At 67.0% G+C, this 17884-nt stretch overlaps 2 protein-coding genes across 2 annotated transcripts; one reads left to right on the top strand and one right to left on the bottom strand.

The window, feature by feature from the left end:
* The first annotated feature begins 832 nt into the window (after window positions 1–832).
* On the top strand, window positions 833–10988 carry LOC141919068 (uncharacterized). The gene is given in 13 exon segments (XM_074814057.1): window positions 833–1125; window positions 2605–2686; window positions 2803–4069; window positions 5277–5368; window positions 5926–6039; window positions 6305–7314; window positions 7561–7619; window positions 7910–7959; window positions 8091–8221; window positions 8269–8408; window positions 8692–9238; window positions 9338–9454; window positions 9493–10988. Coding segments are annotated over 13 exon segments (4743 nt in total). The 5' UTR covers window positions 833–981; the 3' UTR covers window positions 10483–10988.
* A 2322-nt stretch (window positions 10989–13310) lies between these two features.
* Window positions 13311–17366, bottom strand: LOC141919070 (uncharacterized). Its single transcript, XM_074814059.1, has 2 exons — window positions 16101–17366; window positions 13311–14412 (listed from the first exon to the last, which is right to left on the bottom strand). Exons 1-2 carry the CDS (start codon window positions 16935–16937, stop codon window positions 13531–13533), a joined length of 1719 nt encoding a protein of 572 aa, XP_074670160.1. The 5' UTR covers window positions 16938–17366; the 3' UTR covers window positions 13311–13530.
* Between the last annotated feature and the right edge of the window lie 518 nt (window positions 17367–17884).

The following is a 17884-nucleotide window of genomic DNA, read 5'->3' on the forward strand; positions in this document are numbered from 1 at the left end:
ATTTTATAATATAAATTGGGAGTAATTACTGTCTGTACAGTTTTGCGTAATAGCTAGAGTCTAGGCATATTTATTCATGAAAACTATTCTGGTAATTGTTATTTAAGTTTTTATTCTAGATGTTTTAAAGTAAATAATAAGTACTAAAAATTAAAACAGAAACCGGGGACGTCGGAAATCCCAAGAAAAACAACGGGAGCGCTGTGGTGTGACAAGAGGTCGGACAAGGGCTTCAGTCCAGCTCAGTCGCTCCAGGGTTTCGTGCTTCAGCTCTGCCAGCCCCTTTTTGTGGAATCCCAGATTCCTGGGGGAACAAACGTGCGTGCGGTAGATACATCGCAGCGTCAAACCGCTGGCTGTGCCGCCGGCGCTGGCCGCGCCCAACTGTCGCCAACTGCACCGACAGGAGCCCGAGCGACGGCCGCCCCCTTGGCCAGCGACAGCAAAACCCACGACGACACCGAGGCCGCGGGAACACGGCGGGGACAAAGGCGAGCTGCGGCGAGGACAGACACGTCACGGCAGGTACGATGCGTAACGCTGAAACACCACGCCAGGTCATGCACACAACAGCAGAGAGAATTTCATTCTGCACGAGACACGCAGCCGTCCTTCGCGTCTTCACAACTCTCTTCGTGGCACCATTGCCTCCGCCACGGGATTCCCGGGCGGAAAACGAGCAAGTTCTCCACGTTGCGGTGCGCCCTCACCTTCCACACCCGCACACAAGAATAGCTGCCCGCCGGTCAGGCGACACCAGAAAGCACAAAGCCCCTCGAATGGATGTGCAGTCCCACAAACCAGTTACGCTTCACAGCCCAAGCCTCCTCTGTGCTGGGTGTCTGCTTCACCTCCACGCACCCTTCCACAGCCAGACCCGCAGCCATCTCCCCACGGCCCGTCACTGCGTTACATACAGCAGAAGGGCCAGGACCAGGGGGAAGAAAAAAATATTAGCGGGGGAACAAAAAACCTCCCCGGATGGGGAGGTACAGCAGCATGCCTCCCGCTCTGGCTTGGGTTTGCAGCACGCCAAGCACCAGGCCGAGGAACGGACGGCTGCCGGAGGCAACGCCACCCGCCCCTTTGCTGCAGCTTTGTACATCGCACCGACAACCTGACCAGGTTGGTAATTAAACTTCATTTTACTAGGCTGGACACAAATCTTTCTTTAAATAGATATAAATAACTTACGATGATATGAAGTTACATGGGAAAGTAGTTCATTAAATGTAGTACCAGCAGAAATGGCGTGCTTTAGTTTTCTGTCTTGAAAAAGAAAACACGGTGCTGTTGCTGTTTGTGTCTGTCAAGACTGCACACGCTCTTGAACTGGTACCAGCAGTGCCTTTGAACAGGAGGGGCTGCCAGAGCAGACTTAGATCCCGTACGAATCCTTCTCTGGAATATCCCCAGCTGCAGAGTGAATTATTGACTGTAAATCACCAACAGCAGCTCCCAGTCACCCAGACTCTGAAAAGGTTTCTCCAGCCGACTCCTGTAACGGATACAAACAGGTTCCAAAGGACAGAAAACGTGAGAGTAGGGCTGAAGCAAAAAACCAAGCGTTGTAACTCGCACCTGAGTGGCTGGAACAGCAATAAAGGACAAAACCAAACACCTTGGGAGAGTTGTTGAGGGGCCAGAGAGAACCTGGGTGGCTTGGAGCAGAGCACGGCTGTCCTCAGGGAGTCCTGGCTGGTGACGAGGAGCAGGCGAGCGCTCTGGGGTCAGCAAGGCCACGGGACAGGCTCTGGGGGAGCTGGGGGGGGTCCAAAGTGGGCTGCTGAGCCAAAAGGGTCCGTGGGGGAACATGGGGAGGGGAGGAGGGAGTCCTGGGGGGCACCGCACCTGCCCCGCAGAGAGCCCCCGCCTCCCCCAGGGTGCAGCAGCCCCCCTTGCCACTGCAGCTGGGATGGAGGAAGGGGGCTGGGGGGGGCAACAGCCGTGGAGAAAGGGAATGGCGGGGGGGGTCCTGGGGCAGGATGGGGTGAGGGTGCACAGGCAGCGGCATGCTCCCACGATGTCCCCCAGCTTCCCCTCCCCAGCCCTGCCGCTTGCTCCAGCCCCTTCCAGCACCACCCACCCCCTCGGGGCTCCTGGAGGGTCCCTGTGCTCCCATGGACAGTGGTGGGACCCTGGACGGGTCGGGGTGGGCATGGACGCCTGTACCGAGCTGGGACAGCCAGACCATGACGAATGGCAGGTCTCCCCATCTCCCCCCCCTGCACCCCTCCCCGTGTCCCCCCCATGTCCTTTCATGGAGGAGTGCTGGGGCCAGGGGTCCTCGGGCTGCCCCGGGCCACTCACCCCTGATGGGGTGGGGTTTCTGCTCCCCCAGCGCCTGCAGATCCTCCCCCTGCCCTGCACAGCCTCTGGCAGGTTTTGGGGGTGAAGCGTTGTTTCCATGGGTCCCCATTGCCCATCAGGCCCCTCGCTGCGCTCCGGCCTGTCGGACCCTGTTGTGGTCCAGATGGAAATGGTGGCGAGAGCCTCTACCGGGCCCTGCGCCGGGGGTCTGCACTGCCACCGGACCCCCAGCCCTGAAGCTGCTCGTCCCGGGCGAGCCCACCCCCAATTCCTCTTCTCTTCTCTTCTCCCCAGGGGACAGAGGGCTCCCAGCCCCGCATGGACCCAGGCACCCGCGGCCCCGAGGCAGGAGCGAGCCAGGGAGACGCCGGGGCAGGTACCGGGACGGGGCTGGGCTCGGTGCTCATCCCCGTGGGCTGGGAGCGGAGGGCGGCGTGCGGTGGGGTCAGCGCCCGAGGTCCCTGTCCTCCGAGCACCATCGTCTCCCGGCAGGCGACAGGCAGGAGGAGAGCCTGGAGAGGGGGGGCACGTCACCGAGCGGAGCGGGAGGGGACGCGTCCCCCAGGCAGGAAACCGAGGAGGAGCGTGGCGGAGGTGCCGGGGCGGCGCGGTCGCGCCCCAACACCTGCGAGGCGTGCGGGAAGAGCTTCAGCCTGCGCTCCAACCTGCTGACCCACCGCCGCAGCCACCTGGGCGAGCGGCCCTATGCCTGCCCCGAGTGCGGGCGCTGCTTCGGGCAGAGCTCCCACCTCCTCACGCACCAGCGGCTGCACACCGGCGAGCGGCCCTACCGCTGCCGTGACTGCGGCCGCAGCTTCAACGTCAACTCGGACCTGGTGAAGCACCGGCGGACGCACACGGGCGAGCGGCCCTACCCCTGCCCCGAGTGCGGGCGCCGCTTCGGCAGCAGCTCCAACCTCACCCGGCACCAGCGGCTGCACACGGGCGAGCGGCCCTACCGCTGCCCCGACTGCGGCGAGAGCTTCCGGGACTGCTCCTCGCTCACCGTCCACCGGCGCGCCCACACCGGCGAGCGGCCCTACCCCTGCCCGGTGTGCGGCAAGGCCTTCGCTGACAGCTCGCTGCTGGCCAAGCACCAGCGCACGCACCGCGCCGAGAAGTCCTTCGCCTGCCCCGACTGCGGCAAGAGCTTCTCCACCAGCTCCTACCTGCTGCGGCACCGGCGCACCCACCTGCCCGAGAAGCCCTACCGCTGTGGGGAGTGCGGCCGGGGCTACAGCCAGTTCGCCCACCTCACCACCCACCAGCGGGTGCACACCGGCGAGCGGCCCTACGTCTGCCCCGAGTGCCGCAAAAGCTTCACCACTAGCTCGGCGCTCACCAAGCACAAGCGCGTCCACACCGGCGAGCGGCCCTACGTCTGCCCTGACTGTGGCAAGAGCTTCACCCAGAGCTCCAACGTCATCACCCACTGGCGCCTGCAGCACGGCAAGTCCCTCTGACGGCCCCGGCCGTGCCGCCCCATCGCCGGACCCCCCTCCCCGAGGTTTCTCTGTGTGGCGCTCAGCAATAAAATCTGCCATCCTGCAGCAGAGGCCACCGGCATGGCTGGGACGGAGCGGTGGGGGGCAGATCTGGGGCAAAGTGTCGCCCAAGACACGCTCCCTCTGGTACTCGGGGTCCCCAGGGGCCGTGCCAAACCAGTTCGCTCCCGAGCCCCCCCTGCCAAGCAGTGGCCATCCTGCACGGCTCTTGGCCCAGAAGCTGCTGTGAGTGAGCAGCTCCTGTCGTTTCACAGGTGGGGAAGCTCAGGTGGGGGAAAGCAAAGGAATTTAGTGGGTTTCACTCAAACAGGCAGATGCAGAGACTGGGGCATAACGCCCGTCTCTGACTTTTGGGTATCGGAGGCATCTTCCGGCTCGGCACTGACCCCCGCAGCTCCCACCGTGTCTTCCTGAGGCTGAACTGGGGTCGCTCGGGGGCTGTGGGGCTTTGCCATGTGGCTCGGAGGGTGGGCGAGCCAGGAGAGGGGGGAAGCTGCAGGGCCGGCTCAGAGATGGGGATCCCCTGGGTCCCGCTGGGCACGCGGCGAGCCTGGCACGGGCCTCTGCTGGGTGGAGGATGGGAGATGATGGGCGTCAACTGGAAGAGGATGGGTCCCTGCTGCCTACGGCAGCTCTCCCTGAGGACGGCTGAGCGGGGCGGCCATCCCCACCCGTGGAGCTCGTCCGGAGGGGGCTGCCTGAACCCCCCGGGGGACAGAGCGGCGGGCAGGACCCCGGCTGGAGGAGGGTGTGTTGGAGGCCGAGATCCTGGGGTCCCTCCTGAGCCACCTTAGCGTGGGAGCCCACCCTGCCCCGGGCTGCGTCTGCAGGTGCGAGGGCGGGGAGGGGGTTGTTCGTCTTTGCCCGGCCCTTGCCGCCACCCCCCTGCCCGCGGAGCCAGGACTGTGCCGGGGAGAGGGGTGGGGAGGGGAGTGGGACGGGGATGGCGCGCAGCCTCCCCCCGGCCCCCGCAGCCGAGGGTCCCCGCCGGGAGGGGGGGGGAGCGCCGCCGCCCCTCGGCCCCGCTTCCCTCCGCGCCTCCCCGGTCACCGCGGCGGAGGCTGAACTTCCTGGGTCACCGGCGGCTCCTCCATCCGGGAGCCCGGGCGGAGCCGCCGCGGGGCCGGCGGCGGCGCTTCCCCGAGCAGCCCGGAGCGGGGCAGCCCCCGGAGCATCGCCCCCGCCCGGCTCGGGCCCCCCCCCCGCCCGCAGGCACCGGCGTGCCGGGGGTCCCTCGGCGGAGCCGGGAGGGGCCGCCGAGCCGGCGGGCGGCTCCGCCGGAGGGGAGATGCTGGGGCGCCGGCATCCCCGGAGGGCGGGGGGGCCTCGCTGGCGGCCCCCCGTATCTGCCTAAGAAGCCACCCAGGCCCGGTTCGTGGGGACCGCAGCGAGAGCGGGAGACGCGGCTGCGCTGTGCCCGCGCCGGGGGGTGCCCCTGAACCCCCTTTCCCTCTCTTGCAGGTGCCGCCAGGCTTCGAAGCAGCGTCGGCGGCTGGTGGGTGCCAGCGGCATCAGCATCATGCAGGAGAGCTACGAGTCCCTGATCCTGCTGGGTAAGGCTGGCGTCCTCGCCTGCTCCCTGCGGCATGCCGCCACCTGCCCCGCCACGCGCCAGACTTCGCCGCCAAAAAATAACCCGCTGCCAAAAAAGACGCATCCTGCGGGCACGGCGAGAACAAAAGCTGTCCCCGCTGTGGCTCGGCGCAGCTGGCGCTGCGGGGTTGGGCACGCGCCTTCGGCACCGTGAGCCCTCTCGGCATGACACGGCGTGTGCTTTTTAGCTGGTGGGCATAGGGGAGAAGAAAACCCAATTTTTGTGGGGGATTGGGTTTTTTTAAGGCATTGGGTGCAGAGGAATGCAGTGCTGGGATGGCACGTCTCTCCTCAGAAGAGAGGAGATGCCAGAAGCGAGGTTACCTGCCGAGCAGCTGCGGTGTGCTGACTGGAAGTGTCTTTTATTGCCTTTCTCTAGCTGCTCGCCTAAACACAAAATGCCATATTTCCTTTAAAAAGTTATTTTTAAAATATACATATATATATAGTTTAATAAACCCCACATAAGAGACCTGTAACAAACCCAGTGTCTTCTTTCCCCCTTTTTCCGGAGCAGACTTCCCGATTCCCAAGCCCAACGTCATCTCCCGGCTGGAGCTGGAGGAGGAGCTGGGGGTGCCGGACCCAAACGACTCCAAGGAATGGGAGATCCTCAGGGTGGCCCCTGCAGGTGAGCCGGGACCCCACCCCGAACGAGCCAGAGGTTTTAGCAACACCCCTGTGGCAGCCCCCGCTCCTCGGTCTCGGGGAGCGTCCCGAGCTGGCAGGTATCCGGGGCTCTGCGTGGAGCTGCCGGGCTGGGGTTGGGAAGAGCTTTCTATCCCTCTGTTCTGGGATCAGCTTTTGGCAGCTGCCCGCCCGAATTCTTCAGGCTCCCCCTTTTTCCCCTTGGCACCGGGAGTCACTCCTGTCAGCGTTGTGTCTCTCTGCCCCAGCAGATGACGGGACGGGGAGCGAGAATGAGGAGGAGGCGCCCGAGCCGGACGGCCCTGAGCTGGCGGAGCTGGACATCATCCTGTCGCGGGGGGCCGAGGAGGGGGTCCCCCAGAGCCCCGTGCTCGGGGACGCCTGCCAGAGCCACTGTGGCCCCCCCTGGGACCCCGGCAGCCCCCCTGAGGAGCGGCCGGCACGGCCCCCCCGTGGCGGGGCAGCGGCCGGCGGCCGAGGGGGGCGGCGGGCACGGCGGGGAGACGCGCCGAAAACCTGCGGGCAGTGTGAGAAGACCTTCTCCCGGCGGTCAGAGCTGCTGATCCACCAGCGGCTGCACACGGGGGAGAAGCCCTACAAGTGCCTGGACTGCGGGAAGAGCTTCACCCGCAGCTCAAACCGCAACGCCCACCAGCGCATCCACAGCGGGGACAGGCCCTACAAGTGCCCTGACTGCGGGAAGAGCTTCGGCCAGAGCTCGGACCTGGCGAAGCACCAGCGGCTGCACGCTGGCGAGCGGCCCTACGCCTGCGCCAAGTGCGGGAAGAGCTTCAGCTGGAGCTCGGACCTCGTCGTCCACCAGCGCATCCACACCGGCGAGCGGCCCTACAAGTGCCCCCAGTGCGGGAAGAGCTTCAACCGCAGCTCCAACCTCAACACGCACCAGCGGACCCACCTGGGCGAGCGGCCCTACAAGTGTGCCGACTGCGGCAAGAGCTTCAGCTACAGCTCGGCCTTCCTCAAGCACCAGCGGACCCACACCGGGGAGAAGCCCTACCAGTGCGCCGGCTGCGGGAAGAGCTTCTTCGAGAGCTCGGCCCTCATCCGCCACCAGCGCATCCACACCGGGGAGACCCCCTACCAGTGCCCGCACTGTGGGAAGAGCTTCAAGCAGAGTTCGTCCCTCATCACCCACCTGCGCACCCACACCGGCGAGAAGCCCTACAAGTGTGGCGACTGCGGCAAGAGCTTCATCGTCAGCTCGGCCCTCATCAGGCACCAGCGGATCCACCTGGGATAGGCGCCCACTGCCGCTCCTCTTCTGGGTGCCCGGCCCCACTGCTTTCTGGGGGGCCAAGCCGGACAAAGCTGGAGGCAGCTGGGGGGGGACCCGGGGGCTTTCAGCTGCGGCAGGGGAGCAGAAGCCTTGAGGAGACATGCTGGCGCGGGCAGCCGAGACCCCTCCTGAGCCTGAGCGGGCACTGGCGGGAGAGGAGCCGCAGCGGGCATGGACTCAAGGGGACGTTTCGCTTCTCCCGCGCAGGACGGGGACGTGGCGCCGGTTGCCCACGGGGATTCCTCGGCCCTGTTCCAGCTGGAGCTGTGGGAAGCCCATGCCGGGCGGGTGGCCATGGCTCGCTCCCTGCCACGGGGCTGAGGGCTCGGGATGCCCCGAGCTGCCTTTCTGCCGTGGTGTGTCCATGTTGTGGCTGTTGTGTAGATGGGGCCGAGCCTTTTACCTGCCTGTGTTTCGCCATGGGATTGGGGGGGGGGAAGGGGGGGAGGAAAGGTGGGAACCCCAGAGCGGAGTCCCGTGGTGTGAGCCTTGCGGCGCGGCTTTCTCCTCCCTGCATGAGCACGAAGGGTCCTGTAACTCATTAATTTGGCAACAGTCCTCCGCAGAGAGGGATGTCGGAGCAGCGCCACCACGCCAACGCCGCTGGCAAGATAATTTCAGCGCGAGCCCGGTGCTTGGCGTGCCGGGGCGTGCGATCCCTTTCCTTTCCCTGCCTGCCATAGTAAAGAGTTGTTGTTTACCGGCCGCGGGCTGTGCGCGCCTGTGTTCTCCCCCAGGGCCAGGCCAGGGGCTTTCAGGGGCTGTCGCTGCCAAAATCCACAGCTCGGAGGTCCCCTTGTCGTCCCCCACAAGACTTTCTTGTCCAGACGTGGAGTCACGCAGCGGGACACAACGGCGCATCGAGGAGGTGGTCTAACCCTGCTTAGGGGACTGTGACCCTGTGGGACTCCCCAGCCCAAGGTTTGGGTCTCCGGGCTGCCCCCAGGGCCGGCTGCTCCCGCGGGACCCCGGCACCGCCAGCCAGCTCCGTTGGTCCCACTGCAGGCGCTCTCGCCGAACGCGGCATCCTCGGCTCTGTGCTGCTCTGGCAGCGGGTTTGGCTGCGGGCAGGGTGAAGGCAAGAAGGGGACCCCTCCCCGAAGGGGGGTCCAGGCAGCGTGCCCCCGGCCTGGTGAGAAGGGATGGGGTGTGGGTCGGGGGCACAGGGAGGAGCGACCCTGCCCCGAACACCGGGGGGTGGCGGGGGATGGGGGGCTGGGGATGGGGGGCCGGGGGGGCTGGGGATGGGGGACCAAGGCGGGGCCGGGGCTGGGGCCGGGGTCTTCCCCTCGCCGCCTTCCTCCGAGCAGCCCCCGGGGGTTGAACTTCCTGGGTCAGCGCCGCCGCCGCTGCCTCCATTGTCCGCCCGGCACCGGCGAGGCCGCGGCAGCGCCCGGACGGCGGCGGGGGCCGGGGACGGGGCAGAAGCCGGAGCCGCCGCCGCCGCCGGCCCGGGCTGTGCCCGCAGGTACCGGGACAGCGCGGGCGGAGGCCGCCGGCGGGGGGTCCCGCGGGCCCGACCCGGCCTCGGCTGGCGGCCACGGGGCCCAAGGCCCGGCCCCCCCGGGGGCCCGGAGAGCGGCCGGGCCCGAGCGGGACGGGGATGGACGAGGGGACGGGGATGGGGGCGGTGCGGGAGAACGGGGAGACGGGAACAGAGGGACAGGGCCGGGGGCGGCTGTGCGGGCCGGGGCCGGGGGTGTCGCCGGGAAGCCGAGCAGCCAGAGGCGGTTTGGGGCGACAAAGAGGTTCCCGCTGCCCCCGCCCCGAGTCGCGGCGCCTCCCCGGCGCAGCCCAGCCGGCCCCGGGCGAACCTCCCCGACGATCGGTCTCGCCGCCGAAGCCCCTCATCGGCTCTTCGAAGGCCGGGCTGCACCCGCAGCAGGCGAGCCCGTCCCCGGGGGCTCCCGCAGCCTCGCTGCCCTCCGGGAAAGGCTGGCTTCGGAATTTCCCTCCCTAAACCCAGCCTTGGTCTGACCTACAGCCTGACCCGTCCCGGGTTCGTCCTCGGTTCGGGGGCTGCCGGTGCTTGTGGCCGCTCGGGCGTCCTGAGCTGGGGGGTCCCGGAGGGTGGGCGGCCCCCGACACGGCGTTCCTGGGGGTGCGACTCACGTTTGGCTTCTTCCCTTGTTGCCACAGGTGGGGACGGCACGGGGACGCCCCCAGCTCAGGGAGCCCCCCGCCATGTCGCCAAAGCGCTGCAGAGGGTCCGCAGCCCCCCAGCCCGAGCATGGCAGGGCCCCGAGGGGCCAGGGCCGGGCAGAGGGGCAGCCAACACCCCCGGACGGCGGGGAGGCCGAGGCGGGCGGCCGTGGGCGCGGGGGGCGGAAGCGCAAGGAGACGGTCGTGAGGCAGCGGGCGGCTGCCGGGGAGCACCCCAACATCTGCGTGGAGTGCGGCAAGAGCTTCGCACAGAGCGCGGCGCTGCTGGCCCACCGGCGCAGCCACGGAGGGGAGAAGCCCTTCTCCTGCCTCGACTGCGGCAAGAGCTTCGGCCTCAGCGCCAACCTGCTGCGGCACCGGCGCGCCCACGTCGGCGGGAGCCCGCAGAGCTGCCGGGACTGCGGGAAGGAGGTGGGTGCTGCCGCCGCCAGCCCGGCCCCACGCCCCCCTGGCCAGAAGCCCTACAAGTGCGTCGACTGCGGCAAGAGCTTTGGCCGCCCCAAGCAGCCCCCCGCCAGCCCCCCGGGGAAGCGCCGGCGGCGGGACGGCCCCGGCGGGGAGAAGCCACCGGCCGTGGCCATCCCCAACACCTGTGCCGAGTGCTGGCAGAGCTTCAGCCAGAACTCGGACCTGGTGAAGCACATGCGCATCCACACCGGGGAGAAGCCCTACGCCTGCCCCCACTGTGGGAAGCGCTTCAACGTCAGCTCCAACCTCATCCGCCACCAGCGCATCCACACCGGCGAGAAGCCCTACGCCTGCGCCGACTGCGGCAAGAGCTTCACCGACAAGTCCACCCTCACCCAGCACCGCCGCATCCACACCGGGGAGAAGCCCTACGCCTGCGCCTACTGCGGCAAGAGCTTCAGCCGCAGCTCCCACCACAAGCGGCACCAGCGAACCCACGCAGGGCAAAACCCCGTCTCCCTCCTGCCCCTCTGGCCCTACCCCAGCCAGCCCTGCTAGGGGGGCTCGGCGTGGCCGGTGCTGCCGGGGCAGGATGCCACGCGCATTGGAGGGGCCGGTAGGACGAGGCGTAGTAGGATGAGCCGCGAGGCTGGTAGGTGGGATTACGTGGGGTGGGTCGGGGCCGTAGCGGTTGGGTAGGTAGGATGGGTCAGTAGTGATGGGACACAGGGGCAGCAGCAGCGCTCGAGCTGGCGGTGGCTCAGGATCCGTCTTGCCGTGGAGACCCCCAGGATGGGTGAGTCGGGGTGCCAAGCACCCCGTGCTCTGCAGGGCCGCTTTCCCGCTTGTCTTTTGCTGCAGGGATGAACCCGGCTGTCTCGGAGCCGGAGTCCCTCCCTGCCCGCCGAGGGCATCGGCATCGTGGTGCCTTGTTCTTGCTGGTCATCAGCCACGCAGCCCCGCGCTGTGTCCCGCTGGGATGGCGGGGGGGGCACGTCGCCCAGCTGCCGCACGCGGGTTTCGCTGTAGAACAGATTAACAAAAAAGCATTTGAATAATAATTACTTCTGCTTTGTGGCTCTCGTCGTTATTACCCTGCTTGGGCTTCCTTGTCCCTCTTTACCCTGAGCTTAAGCAGAGCAGCCACCAGACCCATCAGCCGCTCCCTGTTCCCCTGCCACGTTGCCATCGTTCCTGCTTTAAAAAGGAAGAGCAAAAACAATCCCCACTGGGTGTTATTCCAGAGGGAGGGGTGCCATGGTTGAAATAAGGGGTGTTTTTGTCTTCTGGCACCAAAACATCTGGGTGTCCCCTCTGCATCCCCTCACTGCTGGAGCCCCTCAGGCTGAGCCTGGCCCTGGCCCCAAATCCATCCCATGCCGGGGCTCGGTGTCTCCTCCGTTATGTGTGTGTTATACACGTACAACCCTCTAGGAGTTCAAAACAGCCAAGAGGCGGTTTCCATAAAACGAAAGCCCTTTTCTGCAGAATCAGCTCCAGGATGGTCAAATATGGGGTGATGGGCTGCAAGGGTGCGCTCTTGCTGCAATCCCCCCTCCACACATGTGCTGCAAATGCCCCCGAGTGCTGGAAACTGCTCAGGGCACCGGTCTCAAAACACAGGCACGTGCATTGGGGTTTATGTAAGGGCAACTACAGGGTGAGCGCTGGGAGGCCAGAAGCACTGCCCAGTGCGAGTCGTGGTGTTTCACCCGCTGGGAGAGACGCAGCCGAGCTGGGAGTGGTCCCAGGAGAGGGAGGAGCACAGGGCAGGCCCCCCATGGTTCTCTCCCAGAGGACACACCCACCTGAGACACCCCTATTTCCATGGGTCCAGGGATGCTCCACTGAGATGTGCCACAAAAGCACCCAAATCCCCAGGGTGGGGCTGAAATAAGGCTCGGGGCTGGGGGGGTGGTCCTGGGGCCGTTACCTGCCCTTACTGCCCCAGACCCCCATCCCCCTGAGACCCCCTCCCAAGACCCCACAGCACCCCAGTTCTGTCCTGCCCCAGAACAAAGCCCCGAACTGGGCACATGGCTCCAACCCCAGTCCCAGGGAAGAAATGGCAAAAAAATGTGGGCATTTTGGGAAGAAATTTAAAAAAAAAAAAAAAAAAACAACACCAAAACACACAAAACCCTCAAGGGAGGACACCCAGCTTGTCCTGACCCCCCTGGAGCCATGGGGGATGGCGACTTCACCTGCGAAACCAGCTCTCAGTCCCAAACGTGCTGGCTCAACATCAGCATCCAGCACCATCATGCCTCCCTCTGCTCCAGAAACACCCCAAACCTCAAACTGGAAAAAATAAACCAAAAAGACTGTCTTTTATTAGGTTTAGCAGTTGGGTTGGTTTTTTTTCTTTATAATTGGGAAATGCATGGGGGTTTTTTTTTTGCAAACCCGAAGCAGTGGGGAAAAAAGCCCAAATTCAGGCAAAGCTTGGACCAGAGTTTGCTTCGGTAGTGACATCGGACATGATGATTAATGACCGTAATTATTATCATTATCACTAATAGGCATCTATAGGGCAGGGGAGGGGGCACATTTGCTGCTTCTCCCCATCACAGGCTCTGTGCAGCTGTGCCAGCACTGGAGAAGCAGGAGGGTGGACCCAAAGAAAACTGGGTAGAAAATAAGGGATTTTGGTTAAATCTGCTGGAAAGGGCTCCCCAGGGGCCACTCAGGGCAAGTCACCTGCCATCTGAGCACTTTTGTACCGACAGAGCTGGGGGCTGTGTATTTGTGTGCCCCGGGTTTGTCCGAGAGGCACAGAGGCCCTGCAGCAGCTGCCCAAGCCCTGGGCGGACAGACGGATGGACAGACACGGCGGCTCCGACAGTCACTCTCAACCCCACGGACCTGGTAAACTCGCTGTCCCCGTTACATCCCTGTGACCAGGCCAAAGGGCACCTCTCAGGAGGGTTTTCCTCGGCCAGGCCCCAGCCCCGGGAGCGGGACTGGGGGGGCACTGCCCGAGCTGGCTCAGCCGCGGGGACCCTCCTCTCGCCGGGGTGTGGAGGGTCCATACTGCTCTGAACACCCCCCCCCACCCCCCCCAAAAGCCTCATTAGGGTACTCTGCCTGCACACGGGGAGCAACGGTGCCGGAGCAGCTGCTGCTACCGGTGCTGTGGGATGGCGGCGACAGCAGCTCTGGCAGAGACGAACCGGTGCTGGGTTTTCCATCGGGATTTATTCCCCCAGGCCTGGGGGGCGGCAAAACCCAGCGGGAGGGATGGGATGGGATGGGATGGGATGGGATGGGATGGGATGGGATGGGATGGGATGGGATGGGGGGGCCTCCACCTCCAGGAGCCCCCAGCTGCTGCGGCAGCTCAGGTGGCACTGAGTGCAGGGCCAGGGACCCGCGGCTGGCCGGGGTGAGTGGAGCTGGTCGGGTGGCAAAGCCCCCCCACCAGAACCAGGGGGGAAACCCCCACGGGACAAACAAAGGTACAAAATTGTAATTAAGAGCTTCCTAAAAGAGGTGGGTGTCCCTGGGAGAGAGGGTCCCCTGGGCGCAGCATCCCCAGGGCTGCCACTGGGACCCTCCGGCAGCCGCGCCCCGGCACCACTGGCCCCACCGTGGCCCCCACCATCCTCAGAAGGGACGGGGCGCGAAGGCCAGGAGGGGCCCATCCCCACGGTGGATCTTCTCGTGGCGCTTGTGGTGGGAGCTGCGGCTGAAGCTCTTGCCGCAGTAGGCGCAGGCGTAGGGCTTCTCCCCGGTGTGCGTGCGGCGGTGCTGGGTGAGGGTGGACTTGTCGGTGAAGCTGTTGCCGCAGTCGGTGCAGGCGTAGGGCTTCTCGCCGGTGTGGATGCGCTGGTGGCGGGTGAGGTTGGAGCTGACGCTGAAGCTCTTCCCACAGTGGGGGCAGGCGTAGGGCTTCTCCCCGGTGTGGATGCGCATGTGCTTCACCAGGTCTGAGCTCTGGCTGAAGCTCTGCCAGCACTCGGCACAGGTGTTGGGCATCTCGGCGGCCAGCAGCTTCTTCCCAGCCTTGGCCTCCTTGGGCTTGGAGGGTGGTGGCTCAGGGCTGCGGCGGGCACATCGCCCGCGGCCCTTGGCAGTGGGGTTGCGGAGGTGCCGCTTGCGGTGGGAGCTCCGGCTGAAGCTCTTGCCGCAGTCGGCGCAGCGGTACGGCTTCTCGCCGGTGTGGGTGCGCTGGTGCTGGGTGAGGGTGGACTTGTCGGTGAAGCTCTTGCCGCAGGCCGGGCAGCGGTACGGCTTCTCGCCGGTGTGGATGCGCCGGTGGCGGACAAAGTTGGAGCTGACGCGGAAGCTCTTGCCACAGTAGCCGCAGGCGTAGGGAGCCTCCCCGGTGTGGATGCGCCGGTGGGTGATGAGCGTCGAGCTCTGCCGGAAGCTCTTGCTGCAGTCGCCGCAGACGAAGGGTTTGGCGCCGGTGTGGATGCGCTGGTGGTTCACCAGGTCCGAGCCGTGCAGGAAGCTCTTCCCGCACTCGGAGCACAGATTTGGCCGCTCGCCCTTAGCGGGTGGCAGGGAGGGGGCCACCGCTGACACTGCTGCTTCTTCCTCCTCCTCCTGCTCGGGGGGGCTGCACTTTGCCTTCTCCGACTTGTTCTTTGGGGGCGTCTTCTTCTTCTCCGGGCTCTTGCCCGCCGCGCCCCTGGGCTTCCGGGGGGACATGCTGGGGTCGCCCCGCAGCCGGGGGGGGTGGGAGATCAGCTCTGACCCCTCGGCGGGGCCCTGGGGACGCTCAGGGTGACGGCGGGGGTGGGGCAGGACGGACAGAGCCTCACCCGTGAGCGCGCACGGACAGGCGGACGGACAGCCCGAAGGGCGTCGGGGTGGTGGGGGTCCACCCTACGAGGGGCCCCGCGCTCACCGGCAGGCTGGGGGGCAGGCGAGGAGACCCCCCACGGGGTCGGAGGAGCCCGGGACCTGCGGGCCGGGGGAGGGCCGGGGCCGCTCCGTTCCGCGCTCCCGGCGGCGGCTGCCGGGGGGGGCCGGGCTGCGGAGGGGGGGGGTCGGGCAGCCCGCGCGGCTCCGCCCGGCTCCGGCCGACAATGGAGGCGGCAGCGCCTGACCCAGGAAGCTGAAACCCCGACATCCTCCCCCGCCCGGGCCGCGACAGCCCCCCCGACACCCGACATCCCCCCGGACACCCCCCCGGGGAGCCGCTCACGGGGGTCCCAGCCCCCGCTGCCGTCCCTCCCCACGGCGGGCCTCCCAGGGCAGGAGCCCCCGAGAGCAGCAACCTCCTCCCGCACCCCGGGGCTGGGCAAGGGGGAACCTGGGGCGGGGGGGGGGGGCGCCCCCCACCTTTGTCCCTCTCCTGTCTATGCACCCCAGTTTCCCCGTGGGGCGGTCACGGGCTGCCCCCCCTGCACCCCGATCTGCAAACCCCCGGGAGCGGGACTGAGGGGGCACTGCCCGAGCTGGCTCAGCCGCGGGGACCCTCCTCTCGCCGGGGTGTGGAGGGTCCATACTGCTCTGAACACCCCCCCCACCCCCCCCAAAAGCCTCATTAGGGTACTCTGCCTGCACACGGGGAGCAACGGTGCCGGAGCAGCTGCTGCTACCGGTGCTGTGGGATGGCGGCGACGGCGGCTCTGGCAGAGACGAACCGGTGCTGGGTTTTCCATCGGGATTTATTCCCCCAGGCCTGGGGGGTGGCAAAACCCAGCGGGAGGGATGGGATGGGATGGGATGGGATGGGATGGGATGGGATGGGATGGGATGGGATGGGATGGGATGGGATGGGATGGGATGGGATGGATGGATGGGGGGGGGCCTCCACCTCCAGGAGCCCCCAGCTGCTGCGGCAGCTCAGGTGGCACTGAGTGCAGGGCCAGGGACCCGCGGCTGGCCGGGGTGAGTGGAGCTGGTCGGGTGGCAAAGCCCCCCCACCAGAACCAGGGGGGAAACCCCCACGGGACAAACAAAGGTACAAAATTGTAATTAAGAGCTTCCTAAAAGAGGTGGGTGTCCCTGGGAGAGAGGGTCCCCTGGGCGCAGCATCCCCAGGGCTGCCACTGGGACCCTCCGGCAGCCGCGCCCCGGCACCACTGGCCCCACCGTGGCCCCCACCATCCTCAGAAGGGACGGGGCGCGAAGGCCAGGAGGGGCCCATCCCCACGGTGGATCTTCTCGTGGCGCTTGTGGTGGGAGCTGTGGCTGAAGCCCTTCCCGCACACGCCACAGACGTAGGGCTTCTCCCCGGTGTGCGTGCGGCGGTGCTGGGTGAGGGTGGACTTGTCGGTGAAGCTCTTGCCGCAGTCGGCGCAGGCGTAGGGCTTCTCGCCGGTGTGGATGCGCCGGTGGCGGAAGAGGTTGGAGCTGACGCTGAAGCGCTTCCCGCAGTGGCCACACTGGAAGGGCTTCTCCCCGGTGTGGATGCGCATGTGCTTCACCAGATCGGCGTTCTGGCCAAAGCTCTGCCAGCACTCGCCACAGGTGTTGAGTGCTGAGGTCTTGCGCCGCGCCTTGGCTGGCCCCGCGCCGCCGCCGGCCGCCCCGTCCCGCGGTTGGGTGCTGCAGCGCGGCGGGCGCTTGGTGGCCGGGAGGTGCCGCAGGTGCTTCTTGCGGTGGGAGCTGCGGCTGAAGCTCTTGCCGCAGTCGCCGCAGCGGTACGGCTTCTCGCCGGTGTGGACGCGGCGGTGCTGGGTGAGGTTGGACTTGTCGCTGAAGCTCTTGCCGCAGTCGGTGCAGGCGAAGGGCTTCTCGCCGGTGTGGATGCGCCGGTGGCGGCTGAGGCTGGAGCTGACGCCGAAGCTCTTGCCGCAGTCGGGGCAGCGGTGGGGCTGCGCGGCCGCGTGGCTGCGGCGGTGGCTGGCGAGGCCGGAGCTCTGGGCGAAGCTCTGCCCGCACTCCACGCAGATGTTGGGGCTCTCCTCCGCCCGCCCCCCCGGCTGCGCCACAAAGTCCTTGCGCTTGCGGATGCCTGGGGAGGCGCGGGGGGGGGCTGCTGCTGCCGCCGCTGCCACCACCGCCTCCCCCTCGGGGGGCTGCCCCCCGGCCCGCTTGGCCTTGCGGGGGGACATGGCCGGGCCCGGGGCCGTCACCCCAAGTACCGCATCCCGCTGAGACCCCCAGTACCTGCAGCGAGGGGGGGTGAGACCCCTGGAACGTGCACTGGGGGCAGAGGTGCAAGACCCCCACTACCCACGGTGTGGGAGGGTGTGACCCGCGGTTCCTGCAGCGAGGGGGTGTCAGACCCCCAGTCCCTGCGCTGGGGAAGGGGGGGAGACCCCCGGTATCTTCCCTCGGGGAGGTGGGGGGGAGCAGGGTGAGACTCCCGGTACCCTTGGCGGGGGGGGGAGGTGAGACCCCCGGTACCTGCGCCGGGGCAGAGCCCGGGCGGGGACAGGGGATGATGCTGCGGCCGCCCCGGGGCTGGGGCCTGGGGCTGCCCCGCTCCGGGCTCCGGGGTCCCGCTCCGGGGTCCCGCTCCCGTCCCGCTCCCGCCGCTGCTGCCGCGGCCCCGCGGACAATGGAGGCGGCGGCGGCGGCGCTGACCCAGGAAGCCCAACCCCCGCCGCCCCCCCGCATCCCGCCCCCCCCGGCCCCACGCGCGACCCCCGCCCGCGTCCCGCATCCCCCCTCCCCCACACCCCCTCGCCCCACGCCCGCGGTGACCCCCGCGGGACACGAGCGCAGAGACACCCCCCACCCCCCCATCGCGGGGAGCCCCGGCCAGCTGGGGGGGGCTGGGGGGACCCCAAAGCCCCGGCGCAGTCCGGTGCCCCCCGCAGCCGTGGGGAAAAGCCCCACCGGAGGCTTAAATGTGGAGAGGGGTCGCGGGTGGGGCCGTCAGCGCAGGTCCCCGGGGGAACGGATCCAGCCGCAAAAATCTCCATAAAATTGGGGTGATGGAGAACAAAAAGTGTTTGTTAAAGATCTGGGGCGGGGTGAGGCCCCCAAACCGTCGCGATTTGACCATTTCGGGACATTTACACAAAGTTTTCCTGTGCTTGCAGCAAAGGGCCCA

The sequence above is a fragment of the Strix aluco genome, unplaced genomic scaffold (assembly GCF_031877795.1).
Source record: "Strix aluco isolate bStrAlu1 unplaced genomic scaffold, bStrAlu1.hap1 HAP1_SCAFFOLD_208, whole genome shotgun sequence".
NCBI classification, from domain to species: Eukaryota; Metazoa; Chordata; class Aves; order Strigiformes; family Strigidae; genus Strix; species Strix aluco.

What these genes read in the sequence shown, in the direction of transcription:
- LOC141919070 (XM_074814059.1), bottom strand. Translation starts at nt 16,937, where the DNA reads ATGTCCCCCCGCAAGGCCAAGCGGGCCGGGGGGCAGCCCCCCGAGGGG. An exon ending in ACACCGGGGAGAAGCCCTAC is followed by an intron (nt 14,413 to 16,100) that starts GTCTGTGGCGTG and finishes GCTAAGGGCGAG; the next exon opens with CGGCCAAATCTGTGCTCCGA.